This window comes from Xyrauchen texanus, chromosome 6 (assembly GCF_025860055.1).
Source record: "Xyrauchen texanus isolate HMW12.3.18 chromosome 6, RBS_HiC_50CHRs, whole genome shotgun sequence".
In the NCBI taxonomy this organism is placed as follows: Eukaryota; Metazoa; Chordata; class Actinopteri; order Cypriniformes; family Catostomidae; genus Xyrauchen; species Xyrauchen texanus.
In genome coordinates, this window is record NC_068281.1 from 38684085 (window position 1) to 38706321 (window position 22237).

The following is a 22237-nucleotide window of genomic DNA, read 5'->3' on the forward strand; positions in this document are numbered from 1 at the left end:
TTACAACCCCTGCACACTTCCTACAATCGAAGAATGAACATGTACAACGTCATTTATATCGAAATCTGGCCAAAAGAAGGTGTTTTATTGGGCTTATCCACTGCAAGGTACAACTCGACTCTGACTTGACTACTTTTTGGGGGTTTTCCACTGTGGATAGTACCTGTACCGGTTACTTTTATTTTAGTACTACCTCGTTCGAGGTTCCAAGCGAGCTGAGCCGATACTAAATGTGATGTCAAAACCCTGCAGATCACTGATTGATCAGAGATCATCGTCACTACCAGCGTCACTGGATTTTTGATATGGGACATCAACCCGCTAGTTTTAAAGTTAGCTACAGCGATAGCAGTATCATTTGTTCACATGACTTTTGAATTGTAAAAAGAAAAGGCTGTGCGCAAAACCACGCCATGGTCAATAAACGAGATGCAGATGTTAGCGACAAACGAAACGACACAAAGTCTTTCAGTAAGTGCCATCAAGGAAAAGTGGAAGTGGTTCCATCAAATGGACGCCATCTAGACCGGCGAGCAATGGGAGGGAGAGTGCCCTGGACTTAGCCATGGCTGAAGTCCATGATGGAGGATGGTACATTAACTCTATACTCTGCTTGAATGCTTCACTTTATTTAGTTGACCAGCTACTGGAAGCTTGCTTCTAAAACCACCAGGCCAATTTAACTGTTACACTTGTGTAAAATCACCATGCAACAACCGCTTTAAGCAGCACAATGAGCTAGTAGCTAAAAGCTAGCGGTTGTGTTATTGTATGTTTTGTGTCGCATTTATGACGATGTCATGGCAGTAGAGGCGGCGCAATTACGACCTTCAGCATATAATCCCACCCACGTTGAGGCGACACTAAACAGCAGTGGAAAAGCAAGCTCATAAAAGAAAAGCGAGCAGGGTCGAGTCAAACCGTAACGTGCAGTGGAAAAGTGTCATTAGAGTTTGTTTTGGTGGTTTGTAACAGCTCATCAGCCAAACTTTCAGAAAAACTTTGTACCGGCTGCTAAACACCTTTTGTAAACACCTCCTTGTCTGATCTATGTATCACTTCATCAGGGTGATAATTGTCAGGCATTCAAATTAAAGTCTCACAGTTTGAAGATGGATGATGTACATCATGCAGAGTTGAAAGGGATGCCAGCCGCCTCTCTCTAGGGCTGGCATGAGAAAGTAGTGTTAGGGATGGAAGGGTAATTACCAGTGCCACTGGAGAGACAAATCACAGTCTGTCCCATGCCAAAAATGACTCCTCCCTGCAAATGACTTCCTACAGCAGACAGTTAACAAGGCTGAATGCTGACAAACAGGGGAACATAACCCTCAAGGTTACAGTGGCACATAAAGCAAAGACTACAAAACCACAGGCCACAAATCTGGGTTTGAGACGATATAACAGTTGAGATAATCAGTAGACCCATTTAGAGTTTTTTTAATGGCTGATGCCGATCCTGATATCCAGGGCTATCATCAGGAGCGGACGACCAGCAACATTGCCTCAGGCCCTGTTATTACTACGGTCAACTTTGGTGTAGCCAACTCATCAGACCCCAGGGAGGAGGGCCCACCCATAACACATCGTTCTGTGCCCCCTGATTTCAAGAGCAGGGTGGTCGATATATACTGGCCATGAAAACACAACACTACATTTAAATGCAGACTCTCTGGACTGTAATATATGTGTCACCCGAGACCTGAGAGAAACTACAGTGGAAAAGAGACTGAAATGTATAAATGAGTGAAGACACATAAATCTGTTTGAGCATATTTATATCTCACGTGCACTATTAATCACGTCATTAAAGAGTATAACTTTCACGTAAAAGCTCAAAAAAACATATCAAATCAGCATAAATGTAATCCATACAACTCCAGTTAAACCACTGTTAAATTAATGTCTTCTGTAGTGATCCAATCAGTTTTACGTGAGAACAGACCGAAATGTAACACTTTTGATTTACTTTAAATCTTGACATCAACAGTCTCCTTGGCGATCATGATTTCAAGCTCGATTACACTTCATGATCGTGCCTTGAGACTGCAATGGCAAAATGTACAGTGAAAAATCTTCATTTGTGTTCTGCAGAGCAATGTAAGTCATGCACATCTGGGACGGCATGAGGGCGATTAATGATGAGAGAATTTTCATTTTTGCGTGATCTATTCTTTTAAAAACCAAGCTCCATACACACTAAGTGGAATTTCTGAAAATGCGGTTGTCACAACCTGAATTTTGTGGGAGTTCATTTGGTTTTAGAATGCGGTTGTCAAATTACTGAACTGTGTGTGTATAAAACAGGATTAAGCACTCAAATGTAAACTGACAACCGTATTTAGGTGCAGTATGTGCATGGCCACTGGTACTATAGTTACACTGCCATGATACGTGAGCAATTAACCACTTTTTTCATTTTGAAAAAATTTGCAAGTCTCATAATTGTCATGAGAACGAAACTCTGATTTGAGTTGCTCACATCACTTGGCTAAGCTAACATGTGATGCTGCATTTGAAGCTGCATGTGGCACAATGACCAACATAGTTTGTCTCAAATATGCAAGGAATAAAACCGCTAACATCCTATTGTCCTTTGGACGCATATATTAAAATAAAGAATAATTTCATGGCCAGTAAGATATATTTTCTTAAATCCCCTACCATGTTTCCAAATGTTCTTATGGACATAGATTGGTAACTCAATATAATATGCACATTACAGCTTGAGATAGAGCTGTGTGGCTAGTTAGATAAAATGTCACTTACACAGGAGACAAAGATGTTTGTAACCCGAGCAACAAGGTAGCTAGTAACATATCCATTTGTGATTTCAAAAGGAAATCGTTTAGCACACATATAACACAAACATGCTAAGTTAGCACAATCCAGTGCTATACAATGAAACAAATTCTACTTTGACAGGTCATTCAGCTATGAGCCATAATGATCGACTGGTCTAGTCATCAATGCACCTTTGGAGTAAATCCATATCAGCTATTCAAACTGGCTAGATGGAGGCACTGCAGAAATTAATGTACGCCCAACCCCAAGTTGACTTGAGTAGTAGACAGAGGATTAAAAATGAACCGGCTCTGTCTGGGGAGGGAACGTGCTTCTTATGAACCTGTATAGATGTAAATGTTGCCTACACAAAATGAGAGCCAAGTAAAACAGTTCACCCATAGAATTGAAAATTCTATTGTATGACTGTAAATAATGAGACATTTTTGATTGATCTATCACTTTAAGTTGGTTCAGGGGAATAAAGTTTGGCTTCTTCCATTGTATAAATTAAGTAAAATAACATGCACTTATAATTTATGCAAAGTATAGGCTCAAATTTGGTTTCATGTTGACTTCAATAAGTGCTTTCATGCTGTTCAAGCGGAAGTGTTTCCTCTGACAGCAGACTCCCGTCATGTCAAATAGCGAACATTAGCTTTTAAGCTGCAAATATATGTATCTTTAAAGTGCACCTATTACGGTTTTTAAATATGCCTAATTTTGCTTTAAAGGTCTCATCAAATAGATTTACATGCATCCGAGGTAAAAAAAAAACACTTTAATTTGCTCATAGTTTAAATTGCAGCATTACCTTTTTTTCCTTCAATGATCCGTTCTAAAGGATTAATTCTAAACTCCTCCTTTCAGAGAGCCTACACTGCTCTGATTGGTCAGATGTCCCAGTCTGTTGTGCACTGGACTCAGAGCCATAGAATGACAGCTGTGAAATCATCAAGTAGCCACCTGCAATTGCCAGTAATATATCACTACATAATGCTGACATTATTTGTTTTTAAATCCTTCGTCTCAGTGATGCATTAAATGTCATAGGTTAAATAAGTGCCCTGCAACATTTACTGATTTAAGATTAAGCATGTTTGTGAACACAGACGGCTACACCAATGGTCTGTGTCATGCTTCTAAAAAAAGGTCAATACAGAACTGTATGGTCCATTTAGGCTAGCTCTGCACCCAAATTAATTAATTAAATCAAATTAATTAGAAACTACTCCCTTGACCAACAAAAATGAGTGTCGTAGTAAAGCTAAGAAACTGGACTGAACAATGCATGTAGGCAATATAACCATCTTTTCACAGATGCTTTTTAATTTGCTGACAATGTTGAAGTGTTATGTTTTTATAACTTACACCACACTGTTAAACATTCGGTCAAAACTAGGGCTGCCACCTGATGGTCGACTAACCATTAGACGATGAGAAGAGTCTTGGTCGACCAAGTTTTGATTGGTCGGTGGTCGAAGAAAAACCGGTATGACCGCTGGTTGGACGCTAGGTGGTATGTTAAGCAGGGTTGGCGTTAAGACAACACAATAAAGCGAGACACCTTGATTTCAAACTTGAAACTTTTTTTTTTATTTATTTTAACTAAAAGTTCAAATAAAATGGGGAAAAAAAATAAGTGCATTTAAAATGTGTGTTGTTCAACTTTTTGAAAGATGGCTTTACAACAGTTGCGAACATCTCTCTGGCAAAGAAGCTTCATCCGTGCATTCTCTACCGGTCGGGTATTTCGTTACCGCGAAGTGTGTGAATAGATTAGTTTTGCTCATATATATATATATCTCTCTCGCAATATTCAAATACATCGGCAACCCCCAGTCTCATGGATCAGTGAATATTCTTGCTTTAGTGATTTTGCATTGAAAATTAAATAATTTAATAAAAAAATGAAAAACTTAAATCAAAAACATTTCTAAATTCAAATTGCACTCCAAACGAAACGAAAAAGCAAATAAATAAATAATAAAGTGATATATAAACACACACACACACGCACATATCCACCTTTCCATTTATCGTCAGGCAAGAATTCTCTAAACATGCAGGTGAAATATAAATCATGGTTCGAGGTGAACGTGTTTTTATATTATTTTTATTTAGTTTGTATTATTTTACAGGCTGCAAAGTTGCATTCACAATAAACTGCTCAGTGGAAATAAAGTTAACTGAACTCAAAGCACCTCCTGGACTGAGATGTCTGAGGTCATTTGCAGCACTCATAGATGATACTGTTCTTGCAACAAACAAAAAAATCAGAAGACAGAAACAAAGAAAGAGTAAGAACCGTTTACATGTGCGTGTTCCTCGAGACTGCACGCCTCCGTTTCATTGTGTCATACGTGCGCATAGACGGCTTTTCTGTCAGCTATTCTTAATAATATAATAGTGTTTCTTCAAGCACGTGTCTACGGGCAAATTATTGTAATATTAATTTGATAATAATAATAATAATAGTCTAATAATAATAATTTAATAGATTAATGGTAAAACGAGCCAAATATCGTCTTGAAATGGTCAAAGGCATCAGCTATTGGCGAGCACTCTGACCATGGTCGATCCCCAAGATCATCGTCTGTCGGCACAACCCTAATGTGCATTTCTCTCTATAATTTAACACAATGTTCAGACAGTCTTTGCTGGTTTTTCCGGCGTATTCAGAAACATTACCGCTTTTGCCGATTTCGCTGCGGCTCGCTTCATGCGTGCGCTTCCAAAATATATATTTTATAGGCTAGTTATTATGGTTTAGTGTTTCTCTGAATGTAGAACAGTGTTAGCAATGATACTTATAAGATTCTTTCTCAGCTCTGGAACGGAAACCATTATCTGATGTCCCCCAAAATATATATATATAGATATAGAAGTAATTAAATTCATATCATAAATGTGCAACTAGTCGACGACTAATGGCTTAAATTAACGACTACTAGTCGACTAGGAAAATCTTCGGTCGGGGGCAGAGTTTTGTCCCAATGTCTAGGCTACGATGTGAATAGTAGGGTCTGACATAATGTTGCAGTGTGCCATGGCTTTTATCGAACAATTTGACAAGCAACAAACGTAAAGGGCCGTTAAAATTTTACATTAAAATTTTTAATTATACTGAAGCTTGCAGATTTTGTTCATTCATTGAATACCTTTGGAAGGTGCTTTCAAACTAAAGTGTTGATTTTTGTGAGATCTATTAAAGAAGCACACCTCATACACCTCATATTCCCAGTCGCAGTCGCTGACATCAGACCTTATGTGCTCATAGCAAGCTCCTATGCTGGCAGAGGCACCTGTGCTTTTCATTTCACAGGCACCTTTATGAATAATCTCCTCTGGAAAAATGCCAAGCACCTCCCCTCCAGTTAGACAGTAATCTAAGCCACGTAACATGCATACCCTCTTCTCAAATGCAGATGTGAATTAGGAGGAAATCTCGCAGAATGACCATTCAATAACCACTCCTGTACATTAAATGGATTCTTGTCAGCCTGAAGCCCTGCCCGAGATCACACTGCCAGTCAGGTAAACTCTCAACAGGTGCATCTCGTTTGAGGAACTCTAATGAATGTGCTAAATGTAGTCTATAGGGTAAATAGCTCAAGGGCTCAGAGGGGTTAATTAAATGCTCCATCATTCAATTTTAGAAAGGGTGAAGAGATCTCCACTGCCAGGTGTCCACACTTTTTGCTGGTCTAATCCATTTATTGTCACTTGGGAGATGACCTTATCATTGGGGTGTTTTCACACTTGGTTAATTTCAGCTGTCTGAAAAATGTTTGCAGGAATTTTGACCTATATGTGAAAGATTCAAATGAACGCCGTGGTGTACTCGAACATTAAATATCGCCCTAATAATTTACATTTATGCATTTGGCAGATGCTTTTATCCAAAGCGACTTACAGTGCACTTATTACAGGGACAATCCCCCTGGAGCAACCTGGAGTTAAGTGCCTTGCTCAAGGACACAGTGGTGGTGGCTGTGGGGTTCAAACCAGCAACCTTCAGATTACCAGTTATGTGCTTTAGCCCACTACACCACCGCCACAATAATATATATTGTGATCATCAATACTATATTTTAGTGGGCTGGGTTTAACAAAAACAACACAGTGTGAATAGAAAATGAACTGACACCTGACTAAAGTGGCCAAAAAAGAAATAAAGGCCAAGGGCAGTGTGAATGTGAAGAGAACTGGGTCCTTTTTCAACTGGTTAATTTTTTGGTCCGCTTAAGGCCCCTGCACACGTCATAAGAAATTGGAGCAATGGGTGTGACATCATTTAGATCAAAACCTGACCAAGACTAAGGAGATCGCTTTGGTGGTTCGTAACAGCTTGCCAGCACAAACTTCCAGGGAAACTTCATACCAGCTGCTAAATACCTTATTACTGCCATTGGTCCACGATTCACACTGATCTTGTGTGAATTTTACTCATAGAATGAGGCATGAAGCCATTGATTACACATTTTAATATCATATTATTTGATGTTTTACATGTAATCTTGAGCATCCTCATATTTAAGTGCTCCTCCAAACGCCTCCTACAGTGTTGTGGCCGACGTCTGAATGTTCGAAAACAGTATGTCTTTGCTTAAATGTTCAAACTGCTTGCTGGCTCTGAGCAAAGAATGAAAAACACTCTCAAAACTTTGCTGTGAGTGTGTCGGGGCCTTTATAGATCACTCCCATTCTAAACAACAAAGCGGTCTACAATCGAACTGCCCAGCGTCGAACATCGCACCTTCTATTGTTAACCATGACTATTTTTCTTTGTTTTTAAGTCAGTCTGAAATAAATTTGATTTATGAAAATGATGTGTGGTTTGTTTGGCTGATGTCACCAATCTAACTTATTTTTAACCTCTTCCAACCACCTGGCTGCATTCTTTTGTTTTGCAGCTGTGGCAATACTAACGTTGTGTGAAATTGCTTTGATCTTATGAAATAGTCAATGCCAAGTCAACTTTTAAATTAATGGATTCCAGTTCCAAAAATAAAGTGGGACACAAAGTTATTCTACCATTTTACTATTGTTTAAGTCAAACATGCAAAACATCTTGTGATCGGATCATGAAAACCACATTTGTGACCACATCACATTTGATATATGAACACTAATCTGTCCTGAATGCATCCAGACAGCAGCAGGGCACCAACCTCACCTGTCAGTTAAACGATGTGCTAAAACAAGAGAGCTTGCGAAACGGGCCGAAAGGGTAACAATAAGCTGAAATGAGCTGCCGCGTTATGCAGAACCGGTCACAAAATGGTGCCGCGATATGGGGATGCTATATGTAGAAAAGGACAGCGATGACCTTTTGGGCCAGTTTCCATGCAAAATCCCAGGCCAATTTCTCTTCCCAGTCCACCCCTGTTCAACACAACACTGCAATTCAATCATTTGATATGAAATTGAGTTGACTTCTTTTGTTGTCCTCTTTTAGGACCAATAATCACATATTATATGCAGATGAATGTCAAGAGCAGCATTGTCACTTGGTAAATTGTAATCACCTATTGTAATCGTCCTGCAGGCATTAGTTCAAAAGTTAAGCTGAACTTACTTTTTTCTCTGTCTGGGTACAGCGGATAATGCGTCCCTCCGAGGGCGGCCCCGGGGCCGCTTATCTGTGGGGGCCGGACTACCAGTTGGAGTGGCCCCAGAGCCGCTAGGGGTTGGTGAGGGTCCTTTGTCAGAGGGGTCCAGACTTTTCTCCTCTGATGACATTCTGTAAAAGAAAATGCAGCTCATTAAGCACAACTAATCTTAGAACAGATGACTTCAACTGAAGATACATCTACAGATTCATAATGCATTAAGTAACCAAAAAACAGAACATGTCCGTTATTCAAAATATTGTTCCCCATTATGACTCCTGTATTACATAATTTAAGACTTCTAGGAAAGATTTTCAACTATTTTTCATCACTTTTGCAACATATTTACACCTTCTAAACCTAACATTCTCAAAGCAGTGAGGCTTTAACTATAATTTTGTTAAAGACCTGTAATGCCGAAGAAGAAAATAATCCCTTACGTTAATTCTAAAAAATTATTTGCACAAACTGGTATAATTTGCACATTATGGGGAGTCCAAGTCTCTTACTCATTCCTCCATGAGTAAATTTGAAAACCAGTCAAGTGTTAGTACACTTTAGCGTTTATGAACGCATTCATAACTGTGACCACATGTTCTACAAAAACATGCCAAATTGCAACATTGCTTGGCAACCGTAAACAGCCACGGTTAGGCTAAAGAATTACATTATTTATTGGAAAAATAGTTTCGTCGCTGTTAAAATACTTTCTCATTCCCAGCTTAATATGCAGAGACAAATAAAAGTAAGCCATTCATGGGTTGATTTCCTTGACAACTTGAACACAGCTAGATTGATTAAACCAACGGCACAAGTTTGGGGCGAGGCTATCAGTTTGTTTGATCAACAGCAGATGGTAGAGTATTCGGGAAACTGCTTGAAAACTGTTTATTATTGCAATTTCAGTTTGTGGTGCAGAAATTGTAAACTTCAGCTTTAATTATAAATGCATTAATTTATTCAACACTGTTGTCATTGATTATTTTGCTGCTGGCACTGTTTTATAGGAAGACAAGTTTGGACACATTTTTGTAGTTTATTAAAGCAATGAGCCACAAGAGGCAACGATTTCATTGACTTTACTGCAGTTAAGGGGGTTTTAGGCACTCAACCTTGAGTTGTGCATAAAATTGCCCCTAACCCATGGCAAAACGACTGTAATGTTTGGCATCCCAAAGCTTATTGCTTAATAAACTACAAAAATGTGTCTAAACTTATTTTGAATTTGGTATGGTCAACAGTATGATCTCATCTTAAAACACAGCTTAAGTAACTCTGCTTTGTCAACTTATCAATCTTACTGAATGATAAAAAATAAAAAAAAACATTAAGCCATCTCCCTAAAACCATTTTTGTGGATCAATCTTGATTTCATTCATTGTGACATATAAGCAAGGCACCCTACATGGAACGTCATGCTCCAATAATAAACACAGTTAAGGGGCTGACACACTGACAGACCAAGTTCTAGCTGTTGTATTCTTTCTGAATTATGTGCATATTGTTAGCTGCTGGTCTGTCGGATCCACAGTGCTGACCCTTGCGCCTGCTCTGCATGGTGCTTCTGCCAACCTGTCCACTCAGCTGACGAGGCAAGCTGCCAAAGGGATGCTTTCTTTTCCGGGAACTACGTGGGATACCTCCCTGGGCTGTGCTCATTGTATCCTGTCTTGAGTAAACAATTAGACCTCACATGGTTGAGTCAAGCCTTCATTCGCCTGTTCGAACACAATGATACAGTCATTTAAAGACCCCATGAAAAGGCTTCAAGAGCAGTTTTCAGTAGCACTTTACAATAAGGTTCCATTCGTTAACATTACTTAATGCATTTGGTAACATGAACAAACAATTAACAAAAACATTTAAAGCATTGTTTAATCTCTGTTAATGCTAGCTAATAAAAAATACAATTGTTCATTGTTAGTTCAAACAATTAACATGAAATAAGATTAAAAAATGCTGTAAAAGTTAGTTCATACAATTAACATGAAATAAGATTAATAAATGCTGTAAAAGTTAGTTCATGATGTAAAAAAATGGACCCCAATTGTAAAGTATTACCCAGTTTTATTTTCCATGTTGTGATGTACAGTATTTCCTTGAAATTGGCAGTTGAGTCGGCATATATTGAAGGGCTCATCCTTTTTCCTTTTCTTTTTTTAAAATGGACAATTAGCTTTAGTTTACATCACAGCCATTAACATGCTACTTGCTATTGCTAGGGGGAGAGACACTCATATTCTAAAGAGCCCCTTCATGCAAAGTGTCATCATCATATTTTGGTCCATTTTCCCAGAACAGAAATCTGCTTCAGAATTATTTTGTCGACTTTCAGTCTAATCAGTCAACATTAAAATACTCACTGTTTCAAAAGTTTAGCTACAAGCAGGGCGATATGGCAAAAATATTTAATCTCTATTTTGACCAAATTTATGAAGGATTCACAGTTAGATTTTTTCAACTTTTAAATGTACTTCAACATGATTCAAATGGTTTGTTCTTTATTAGAATTCAAGGCATCCTGGTTAGAGAAATCCAAGGTCTTTTCATTACAGGAAACAAAGATGTGCAAGAAAACTGTACAAACGCACCACAGGGGGAAGTTGTCAACAGTGCAAATTTAAAATCTAATAAACCCAAATGTTCAGATATTTTAGAATAAGAAAATTGCAAAATAATTCTTAGCCATTGCAGGTATTCATTTTATCCAAACCAAGTCTATCTAGAAATCAATATATCTAAATTATCATGCTTATCAAGACAGACACAATTTGTGTGTATATTCATAAACCCCAGTAGATAGAGCCGAAATAATATGAAATAATTTATCATTACAATTCAACGAGCAAAGTTTGTTAAAATGATTGCTTGCCAGATGTTGGCTATAGATGCAGCACACTTGAAACAAGTCACAGAACAAAGCAATAATTTGCGATATATCTGAATCCTCATGGCAAAAGTAGCAGTGGACGTTTGATTCTCCCATATATAGCCTATACTTGTGATTTGAAATGAAGCGCCCGTAACGGTCTTGTACTTTGTAACTTTTGTACTCTTGGGACTTTTTTTATATGGGTGAAAAGTCCCGTACAATAGAAGTGAATGGGGCCAATCTTTGGAGGGTTTAAAAGGCAGACATGTGAAGCTTGTAATTTTATAAAAGCACACAATAATTCTTCTGTTAAAACTAATGTATTATTTGAGCTGTAAAGATGTCTAAATTGTCATTTTTACAGTCATTTTAGGGTCTGTTAACATTACACGGTCATGGCAACCTAGATGTACAATTATAACTACACAGAAAAGTTCTATCCAATTATACAATGTTGTTTGCCATGACGCCATAAACAAGCGAAGAAACTACATTTTTAACAATGTTACATCTTGAATTATACACTAGTTTTAACAGAATTATTGCTTTGCATTAAAGCTTCACATTTCTGCCTTTAATCCCCCCAAAATCATGCCCCATTTATTTCCATTGAAAGTGTCTCACTACCACCTCAATTTCTTTTCATATGTACATTATATAATGAATGCACTTGATATTATATCTTAAACTGTTGCTACTGCAATAATGAACATTTAGCATGTAGTTGGGAATTTTTGCAGGCTACATTTGATGTTACTGCTGGATTGCTCTTGAATTTCCCCATGGATTAAATAAAGATCGATCCATCCATCCATCTGTCTACCACGTAACATCGAAATTAACTGGCTTACAAATATAGATGTTTTTATGACTGAATCAACCTGACTACAAGCTATTAACAACTATACCTTTTCACTTTTACAATATCTATCTAGTGAATATGAAGCAAAGTCCTCCAGAAATGTCAATATACTGAATAATTTGCCCCTTGAATCACTAATGCCCATGTATTCATCTATGAAATGAGGAAGGAACATTCTAGTGGCCATGTACAAATGACTTCCTTTAAAGTTATCTGGAGTCTGGCTCCCTGAACAAACAAATACATGAATACTTCAGAAAACTGCATTTGTAAACACCCTACAATGCATATCTGAAAATAAAGTCACATCTCAAATAATGTGATGTCATAACACATGCAGGAATCAAGCACAAGTTAGAAAGACAGCCTTGGTGAAACAACAGCGGCACACAAAGCAAGTGCTTCTTCACATGAGGGGGCATGTCCACCTTTTTGCCTTTGTTAACTCGTCCCCAGAGATTTGTGTTTGTAGGGTGCCATTAATACCATCATGCCATGAAATACTCATTACCCTGTTAAATACTTCTTTGTAAAATGTAAAAGCAGGTGATTTTGTCTATGAGAGTCGGCTTCGCACTCTTTAGGGAGCCCAAAGGCTTAACCTACCTGAACACCCAGTATCACTGCTGTCAATAGATGCAACATTTGTCGCCCGGCTTGTGACTATTGCCTGCACAGTGATCAATGTGGTGGTGTTATAGTGGAAAGAGGACTGTAAAAACACCAGAAAGGCTGCAAGTGGATAGTGTTGAGGCCTTGCAGCCCGGTTGACCAACTTGGAAACATTACTCAAGCCTGGAGTCGCCTTTCCAAGAGGGAATCATATAACTGCGCATTAAAGGCAATGGGCAGTAGAGATGCAGAACCTTATAAAAGACGTTTAAGTGGGTTTAGAAGAAAATAAATGGTTAGTGGTAATACAAGATGAAGAGAAGCAGCAGACCCAGTCAAAACGAACTGTTCGGTGTGTGGAAACGCGATAGAAACGATAAAAACATCTCACAAATAATGACGAGAAACACACAACAACACTCATCGATCGATATTTACTTACCTCTTCGTCCCTAGCAATTTTTATTTATTTCCTTCATGACAACAACCGTCATATATGTGACATATAGTACTTTTGTTTAGTGTTTGTGGCGCTGGGGGGTTGGGGAGGAACAGACCTCTATTCCTCGGGAAAATAAGCCAGCGTGACAAAGCAATATCTTCTGCGAAACGGAACTGTATTCCAGTAAAATCCACGTTTATATCCAGAAAACAAACTACATTAAATCCATAGACAGAAAGCAGTTGCTTTCCCACGGTTTGAACTGATCACTTTTCTTTATTCCGCTTCATCCCACATCGCCAAATCCTTGCGGGTTACATCCCATTACTCGAGCGAAAACAAGCCAAACCGACCGCTATCTGAGCTCCCGAAGAAAGGAGCCGATCTCTCGCCACATTCGGGGGGAACTACAGCCCAGAATATCTCTAATTCATGGAAAACCGAACGATTTCGCTTTCAAGCGTTCAATCCCGACGAGCTCACGGAGCAAGCTGAAATTTCGAGCAGTACTTTAAACCCGAAACACACCGAGATGACTTCCTTGCATGCGTATTAACCATTCACACAAGCGAAATTTGGAATTCTGACGCCGTTGTATGACGTAGCCTGAAGTAGAACGTTTCTGTAATAATACAAATATTAAAGTTGCAGCTCGCACTCCATGGCAGCCATATTTGAGTGTTACCAAATCACGCCCTGCGAGCGATACAATGTTAAATAGTGCCACAATATTAAGCTCGGCACTCTGAGGAATGACACGTTCTCATTTGGAAATACATTTAATTAGTTTTAATAGTAATAGTATCGTGTTTCAAACCATATATTGTCGTTTAACAAATACCAGTGAAAAATACAAATATTATAAACTGACCCCGCGGAGTGATATGTTGGAGCGCTCAGCAGGTGAGGCGACTTTTTTTTTTTTCTTTCTTTTTTTTTTTTTTCTTCACGCACAGGAATCCTGCAATATGCGGAACAGATTACTGTACCGGAACGAACTGCCTGATACTTGGTGTGCATCCAGGCTATGAGGTCATGCGGTTATTTCCAATTGACTTATGTTTATATGTATTTTATTATTATTGTTATTATTATTATTAATATTATTATTTTACAAATGGGTTGACACCGTGACGTTAACATTGCTATCATATTATCATTACATTTTTGAGTACCCCTTGAGCACTGAGCTCTGCATTTGCGTACTTGAGTAGTAGAGTAGGTTTCTGGCCTACGAAAACATTTTGAATAAAAAAAATTGTGATGATGAAGTATGATTTGTTTCCACTGGAATCAATAAAAGCATCAAAAGAATAAACATTATTAACACCTTTAAAAGATGGTCCGTGCTGGCAATGGAATGGACTTTAAAAGTTTTCTCTAATATTTTTCTTTTCTAAATTCATAAAACCTTTAATGTTTCATCATCGTCCTTTCTCTTTTGTTCATATAGCTTTTTTTATTATTATTATTTTTGAAATGGCAAATCAATCAAGCTTTGTGCACCTATTCTATTAAATGCTTTCAAGCAATATCTAGGCTCAAATTCATTGCATCGTTAAGTCTATCTATATGTTTACAAATGTTTATATGTATTATTATTATTATTTACAAATGGGTTGACACCATGCTTTAACATGGCTATTTATAGCTTAAGAATGGACTTTTATAGTCAGATCTGGAAAAAATGTACGAAATTACACATGTATAAACCTTCACAAACCTGTTAATCTGAAATGCGAATGGCGTTATTCTGCATCTCTGTAAGCGAGCGATTCGTTAACACTGTCGCTCCTGCTTATAATCGACAAAGCTGTCAACGTTGCAATTTGCAAGAGCTCCAGGTTGGAGCAATCTTTTGATGCCTTTCAAATCACAGGTCCAAGATTGGTAGCAACCCATGACCTTTCTTTGGCACGATGAAGAGCTGTAGAACCCTTTCCCCATCTCGGCTGGAGGGACAGGCTCTATTGCACCCTTGCGAAGAAGGGTTGCGATCTCTGCACGCAGGGTGGCCTGGTGAACTGAATTGCGTAGCTGAGTCGGATGGTGTGGGGGGCACTGGCTGCGTGTGCTCGGTGTCAGGCAGCTGTGACGACGGCGGCTGTGGACATGATTACGTGACCCAAGGAGTGAGGAAACCACTCTCTTTTTGAAAATGTGGGTACGGCGACCAAAAGAGAAAAGGAAACAAGGGATTTACCTCCCGGCCCTCCAGCGGGGGATGGAGTGGTCTGGATACCAGCTCTGTATTGGACGTCTCGCTCCCTGGGTCATCCATCTCAAGGGCGCTTAGGAGCCTTCTGGGTCCCCGTGCCGGCCCGAGAGACGAGGCTTCAGCTTCCTTTGGGGGGTTCTACGATGGGACCGAGAACTGGGCTCGGGTTGAGGCAGAGCCGCCTGGGCTTTTGCCGCCACAGGGGGACGCCCTCTGTGAGCAGACGGGGTGCAGGATCTTGAACCGTGCCGGGGTAAGATGTGCTAGATGGACTCAGTCTGCTTCTTCACCTCAGAGAACTGCTGGAGCTTATTATTTTCAGCATATTTTGAGCTCACCCACACCTTGATCTGTGATTCACAAGCAGAGCTCTCATTCAACACAGATCAGATGCACAATGGCAAAAGCCTCATTTGAGAAGAGCAAGTTCTTCACAGAACTTATCACCGTTGATCACAGACAGGTGCATTCTGTTAAGAAATCTGTCCATCTTGCTATGATGTCATGGTGAATATGTCAAAAATACTCCCACGAAAGTGAGGTGGCCACAGCTGCAAGCATGATGGAATCGACTTGCTGACAACACAGCTTAATGCTCATTGGCTTAAACAACCATGATGTTTCATTATATTCTAAAATGTTAATTTTTTTATCTATAATATCATGTTTAATAATAAATACAAATAATAATGATAATACTTGTTCTGTCCTTAGAAAAAGATTTCATATAACTGATATTTTTTTATTATTGTACTCAAATTCATATTGTGTTTTTATACCAATTCCTGTCTAGTTCATTGTGCAGATATTGACTTTTGGGAATCATTAACCAATGTTTGGCTTACCTGTACTGGACATTTCTGGTACTGCCTCTCAGCACTTTGGCACTCCGCCTAAAATTTGAAACATAACTGGCTTTAATTTTCTAGTATATATTTATGATATTTTATTTATTTAAAAATAAAATGTTTTTGCAGTACATTTTCATTACAATAAACTTTAACTTCTATATCTTTTTTTATTTCACTTTAAAAACTGCTTTCACTTGCATGATAAACTGCCATGGCAACAGTATTTAAGATATCAAGTATCCCTTTACAATTTTACATCAGCAGTGTTGACATTATTCTAAAGAATTTTTAAGCTTAAACCCAAGAGGCTATTTCAAAGTCTGTTAAAATTGCCTTCCTGCTGCCAGTTAATGGTGCTATGACTGTGACCCACAATAGCCACATAAATGTGATAAGCCCTTCTTGGAACTTCCTGTTTAACACTTTTGCCCTTAATTTATTGCCTCGCCATGGCAACACTGTTCAAAATATACAAAAAAACTGTTTGCAATTTAGCATCTTCTATGTCTTGGCATGATATTGCCTAAGTTTGGTGCCAGACACATGAATTCCCAAGGAGGAGCGTTCCTATAAATTCAGGGCCTGCAATTTAAAAAAAAATCACATTCAATCCAAAATTGCAGACTTCCTGTTGGGTGGGGCTAATGACTGTAATTTTGTTGTCCGGCTTGATGAGAACTATATATGTACCAATTATGGTGAATGTAGATGAAATTGTTGGTGCTGCAGATGCCGTCTTACATGCCTATTTTAAAAGGGTTGCTAGAGAGCCCCCCATCCAAAAACACCCAAATATAGGAAGAAAGGAATAATAACAATTAACGCATTGCCATGGCATCGGTATTTAAGAAACAAATATTGCTTTACAATTTTACATTAGCAAAGTCTTGACATTATTCTAAAGAATTTTGGAGCAATTCATGTAAACGCAAGAGAGCTATTTCAAAGTCTGTTAAAAGTGTCATACTTCCTGCTGCCAGTTGGTGGTGCTATGAATGTTACCCATAATAGCCACATCCATGCCCCATTACCAAACAAACAGCTGAAGTTTCATCAAAATCACACAGTGTACACAGATGATATAAGGCACTTCCTGTTTCCCATTTTTCGCAATAAACTCATTGCTTTGCCAATACCATTAAAAATATAAAAATCCCTTTAGCATCTACAGTGTCTTTGCATTCTAATCTCTCTATCAATTTTTAATTGTTAATTGTATTTGTTTTTGCTACCTGATAAATGTAAAATTTTTGCTATAATTATTTATTGACAAAAATATGTAGATCTAAAGATTGTATTGTAATGAAGTCATTTACCATTTTTATTTATCCTTAAAATGGTTTTAAATTAAATTAGTTTTAATTAAATGAACAAATGTAATACAAGGCATTAGGTGTTAAGATAGTCGAAGTAGATTTTAATTTGAGCACATTTTATTGTAAAAATAAATTCTCTGTTCACTGTCGAAATTAATTAAGTACATTAACTTTGAGTCTGCATTCGTTACTCATACACACAACTGATTAAATAGCCTCTAAATTAATGTTGGGCAAATTAATACTGCATGTACGCTCATAGAATAATTATTAAAAGCAAAATTTATCAACTGGTTACCAACAAACAAATGTCGTCATGATGGACTGGCACCTTTCCAAAGTTACGTTATGGCAACAAATCCAGGAATTTAACTTTTCCGTTTGTCACAATGTAATCAGTTACATTTCCACGGTAAACGTTTGGTCATCAAATACATTTTTTACAGAAATTTGCTGGGTTGTTTTGCAATGAAAACTCACAAATCATCATTATATACCTCTGGAATTGTGTTATTTACATTGGAAATGCAGTTACATGTAAATATTGTGCAGTGGCACACTTCAGGTAAGGCTTTTTTTTCTTTGCCTTTGTGTGCAGTGTACACACTTTTTCAATAATCCACACTCTCGAAACAAACAAACTTCTTCACAAATACTCAATAGATCCAACACTCAATGAAAACAGATGGCAACGCTGCACAATAACTAATTTAACAACTCCCCAGCCACGCCCATGTGTTTGCCTCACATGGCCAACTTCTCTGATGTGTGTGCAAAATATCATGAAAATTCAAGCATGCAAAGTACCTAAAAAATATGTGAGTATACATGAAAATGATAATGACATTTAATGTGTTGCCATAGCAACACTGTGTAAGATATAAAGAATCCCTTCAGAATTTTAAATCGGAACTTTCTTGACATTATTCAACATTTTTTAAGCAATTCAGGTAAATATCAGAGGGATATTTCAAAGTCTGTTAAACATGCCACACCTCCTTCCGCCAGTTGGTGGTGTTATAACCATGACCCGCAATAGCCACATAAATGTGATCAGCCAGCAAGGTCAAACATTTGGCTCAATTTTGATGTAAATTATACGATGTACACAGAAGATATGAGACTCTTCCTTTATCCAATTTTTTTATGATAATTTGGCAACACTGTTCAATATATAAAAAATCAGTTCGCAATTCAGCATTGTCAATATCTTGGCATGATGTCATCCACATTGCAACATAAAATCCCTAGGAGGAGTATTTCAAATTCCAGAGCATGCATTTTTCAAACAATCCAAAATGGCCAACTTCCTGTTGGGTGGATTTTTATGAGCCCCCCATGTATTATTTAAATTGTAGCCCTATATGTATAAATGCCAATACCACTTCCAAGTGTTAATGATTCAAAGATTCTTCGTGGATATGAATTAGGCCCAAAACAATTCAACTGTAAACATGATTTCACATTGTAAGTGAAGTGTGTCAGAACAGACGGGTCACTATAGTGGGCATTAGAGTAAACTGCTGGCTTCAACTAACTAATGTCATATGGCGTTATATATGTGCCTCATTCCTGAGCGAGTAATTGTAAGTTTTGAGCACAGAGAACTATATTTTGCAAGCACATTGCATTATATTTTGAACAGAAATGAACAATCGCAAATAAAAAAATCGTTTGAGCAAAGAAAAAACGATTTTGTGCTCAATAAATGTATTTGCTATTATCCATATTAACGTGCTATAATAACCCTCTCACGCAGTTTACTCAGGTGCTCTCACAAATTTATTCTCTGCGCTCTGTCAAGTCCCTCTCTCTCTCTCTCTCGCTCAACCTCTTAATTCTGTGCGCGCTCAACTCTTGACACACACGCGCGCTCAACTCTTCAAACACACGCGCGCTCAACTCTTGACACACACGCGCTCAACTCTTCAAACACACGCGCTCAACTCTTCAAACACACGCGCTCAACTCTTCAAACACACGCGCTCAACTCTTGACACACACGCGCGCTCAACTCTTCAAACGCGCGCGCTCAACTCTTCAAACACGCGCGCGCTCAACTCTTCAAACCCGCGCACGCTCAACTCTTCAAACACGCGCGCGCTCAACTCTTCAAACACGCGCGCGCTCAACTCTTCAAACACAGGCGCGCTCAACTTTTCAAACACACGCGCGCTCAACTCTTCAAACACACACACGCTCAACTTGCAACAGCGTTACAAGTGTGCCACAAAATCAACCAATCGGAAAAGTAAAGGTCAATTGTGATTGGCTGTTGGTCTCCAATCACCACGCAGCACAAAGATGACGAAAAATTGATTTTATGGATAGATGTCTTCTCTAGCCACCATCAAACATGACAGAGTCAAATGGTGAAAACTGCAACAATATGCCACAACGTCAGGTGAGTTAGTAATTTCTAGTTTTATGATGTTATGGTTTTCTATGCCTTTGATGAAACCCTGCTATTATCTACGGAAGCGTATTGCATTCACTTGAGAAAAAAAAAATCTACTCTGTTTTTCTGAATTAACGACTTAATTATCTCAGAATTACGAGATAATTTTTCATTAAAAAAAATATTTTGTTCTGTTTTTCTGAATTAATGAGATCCCTCAAAATCCTGCCAGGAGCTCTATTTTAGCTGGATGCGCAAAATCTATCCTTTTTCAAAACATGTTGACTTTTGGACTTTACAACGCTCTGGAGTTATTGGAAATTGGAAACAATCCACCACTGGAATCAAATCCATGAATAAATGAATCTGTTATATTAATAATAAACACCAGGACACGAAATTTTAATTCTAATGAATGTGAAAATGTATTAGTTCATCGACAACCACAGAACTTGCTATTGTAGCTAATTACAGATACAAATTTGATTGTTGTAAAGTCCAAAAGTCAACATGTTTTGAAAAAGGATAGATGTAATAATTTCCAAAATTCACAACATGTTTTTATCTAACGAAATATTCCACCTCAATCCATGTTTGTTGGCGTTTAGACTTTCGAAAACATTTTCACTGTGGTGGAAAAAACTTGCTGTACACAAAGCGAGGCACGCACCTTCCGGGGCAGTCTAGCAGCTAATATATAATATATATAGGCCTATGTATTTATATAGTCTAGCACTATTATATATTACAAAAAAAGATCGTATTATGTAGGACTATCTGCGTTCGCTTGGCGCTCCATTTGATCCATATTATTCTATTTTATTCAATACATTTTTAGGGTGATGACGCCATAAAATATGACGACAGACATTAGAAGCTTCATTCTAAAACCTCAATAGAAGTTTCGAATGTAAATATGACATGACATTTGGTCCAGTCTAGTATGAACGGTCAGAATGACCGCTATGGCCATTCTAGTAGTTACAGAATTGCGGTAGTTCTCGTGTAATTAGTGTCCTTTGGAAGATCAAAGCGTGTCTCAGCCATGACAGTATTACAAATGTCATAGACAGTAATGTCTTTGTATTGAAGGCCAAGTTTAAAATATATCTCTATAAATTCATGTGCATCCAGCTAAAATAGAGCTCCTGGCAGGATTTTGAGGGATCTCATTAATTCAGAAAAACAGAACAAAATATTTTTTTTAATGAAATATTATCTCGTAATTCTGAGATAATTAAGTCGTTAATTCAGAAAAACAGAGCAAAAACTTTTTTCCATGAAAAATTATCTCGTAATTCTGAGATAATTAAGTCGTTAATTCAGAAAAACAGAGTAGATTTTTTTTTTCTCAAGTGAATGCAATACGCTTCCGTAGATAATAGCAGGGTTTCATCAAAGGCATAGAAAACCATAACATCATAAAACTAGAAATTACTAACTCACCTGACGTTGTGGCATATTGTTGCAGTTTTCACCATTTGACTCTGTCATGTTTGATGGTGGCTAGAGAAGACATCTATCCATAAAATAAATTTTTCGTCGTCTTTGTGCTGCGTGGTGATTGGAGACCAACAGCCAATCACAATTGACCTTTACTTTTCCGATTGGTTGATTTTGTGGCACACTTGTAACGCTGTTGCAAGTTGAGCGTGTGTGTGTTTGAAGAGTTGAGCGCGCGTGTGTTTGATGAGTTGAGCGCGCCTGTGTTTGAAGAGTTGAGCGCGCGCGTGTTTGAAGAGTTGAGCGCGCCTGTGTTTGAAGAGTTGAGCGCGCGCGTGTTTGAAGAGTTGAGCGCGTGTTTGAAGAGTTGAGCGCGTGTTTGAAGAGTTGAGCGCTGTTTGAAGAGTTGAGCGCGCGTGTCAAGAGTTGAGCGGCGTGTGTCAAGAGTTGAGCGCGTGTGTGTCAAGAGTTGAGCGTGTTTGAAGAGTTGGCGTGCGTGTGTTTGAAGAGTTGAGCGTCGCGTGTTTGAAGAGATGAGCGCGTGTTTGAAGAGTTGAGCGCCGCGTGTTTGAAGAGTTGAGCGTGTGTCAAGAGTTGAGCGCGTGTGTGTCAAGAGTTGAGCGCGTGTTTGAAGAGTTGAGCGTGTTTGAAGAGTTGAGCGCGCGCGTGTTTGAAGAGTTGAGCGCGCGTGTGTCAAGAGTTGAGCGCGCGTGTGTCAAGAGTTGAGCGCGTGTGTGTGTCAAGAGTTGAGCGCGCGTGTGTTTGAAGAGTTGAGCGCGCGTGTGTTTGAAGAGTTGAGCGCGCGTGTGTGTCAAGAGTTGAGC

At 38.5% G+C, this 22237-nt stretch overlaps 1 protein-coding gene across 1 annotated transcript in view; it reads right to left on the reverse strand.

Moving 5' to 3' along the window:
• Nucleotides 1–13844, reverse strand: part of LOC127645568 (histone-lysine N-methyltransferase 2C-like) — a 122403-nt gene extending 108559 nt beyond the window's left edge. The window contains exons 1-2 of the mRNA XM_052129228.1: nucleotides 13188–13844; nucleotides 8366–8530 (exon numbers count right to left, since the gene is read on the reverse strand). Coding sequence (XP_051985188.1) covers nucleotides 8366–8529 — 164 coding nt within the window. The 5' untranslated portion in view covers nucleotide 8530; nucleotides 13188–13844. The remainder of the gene's footprint in view (nucleotides 1–8365; nucleotides 8531–13187) is intronic.
• Nucleotides 13845–22237: the final 8393 nt, after the last annotated feature.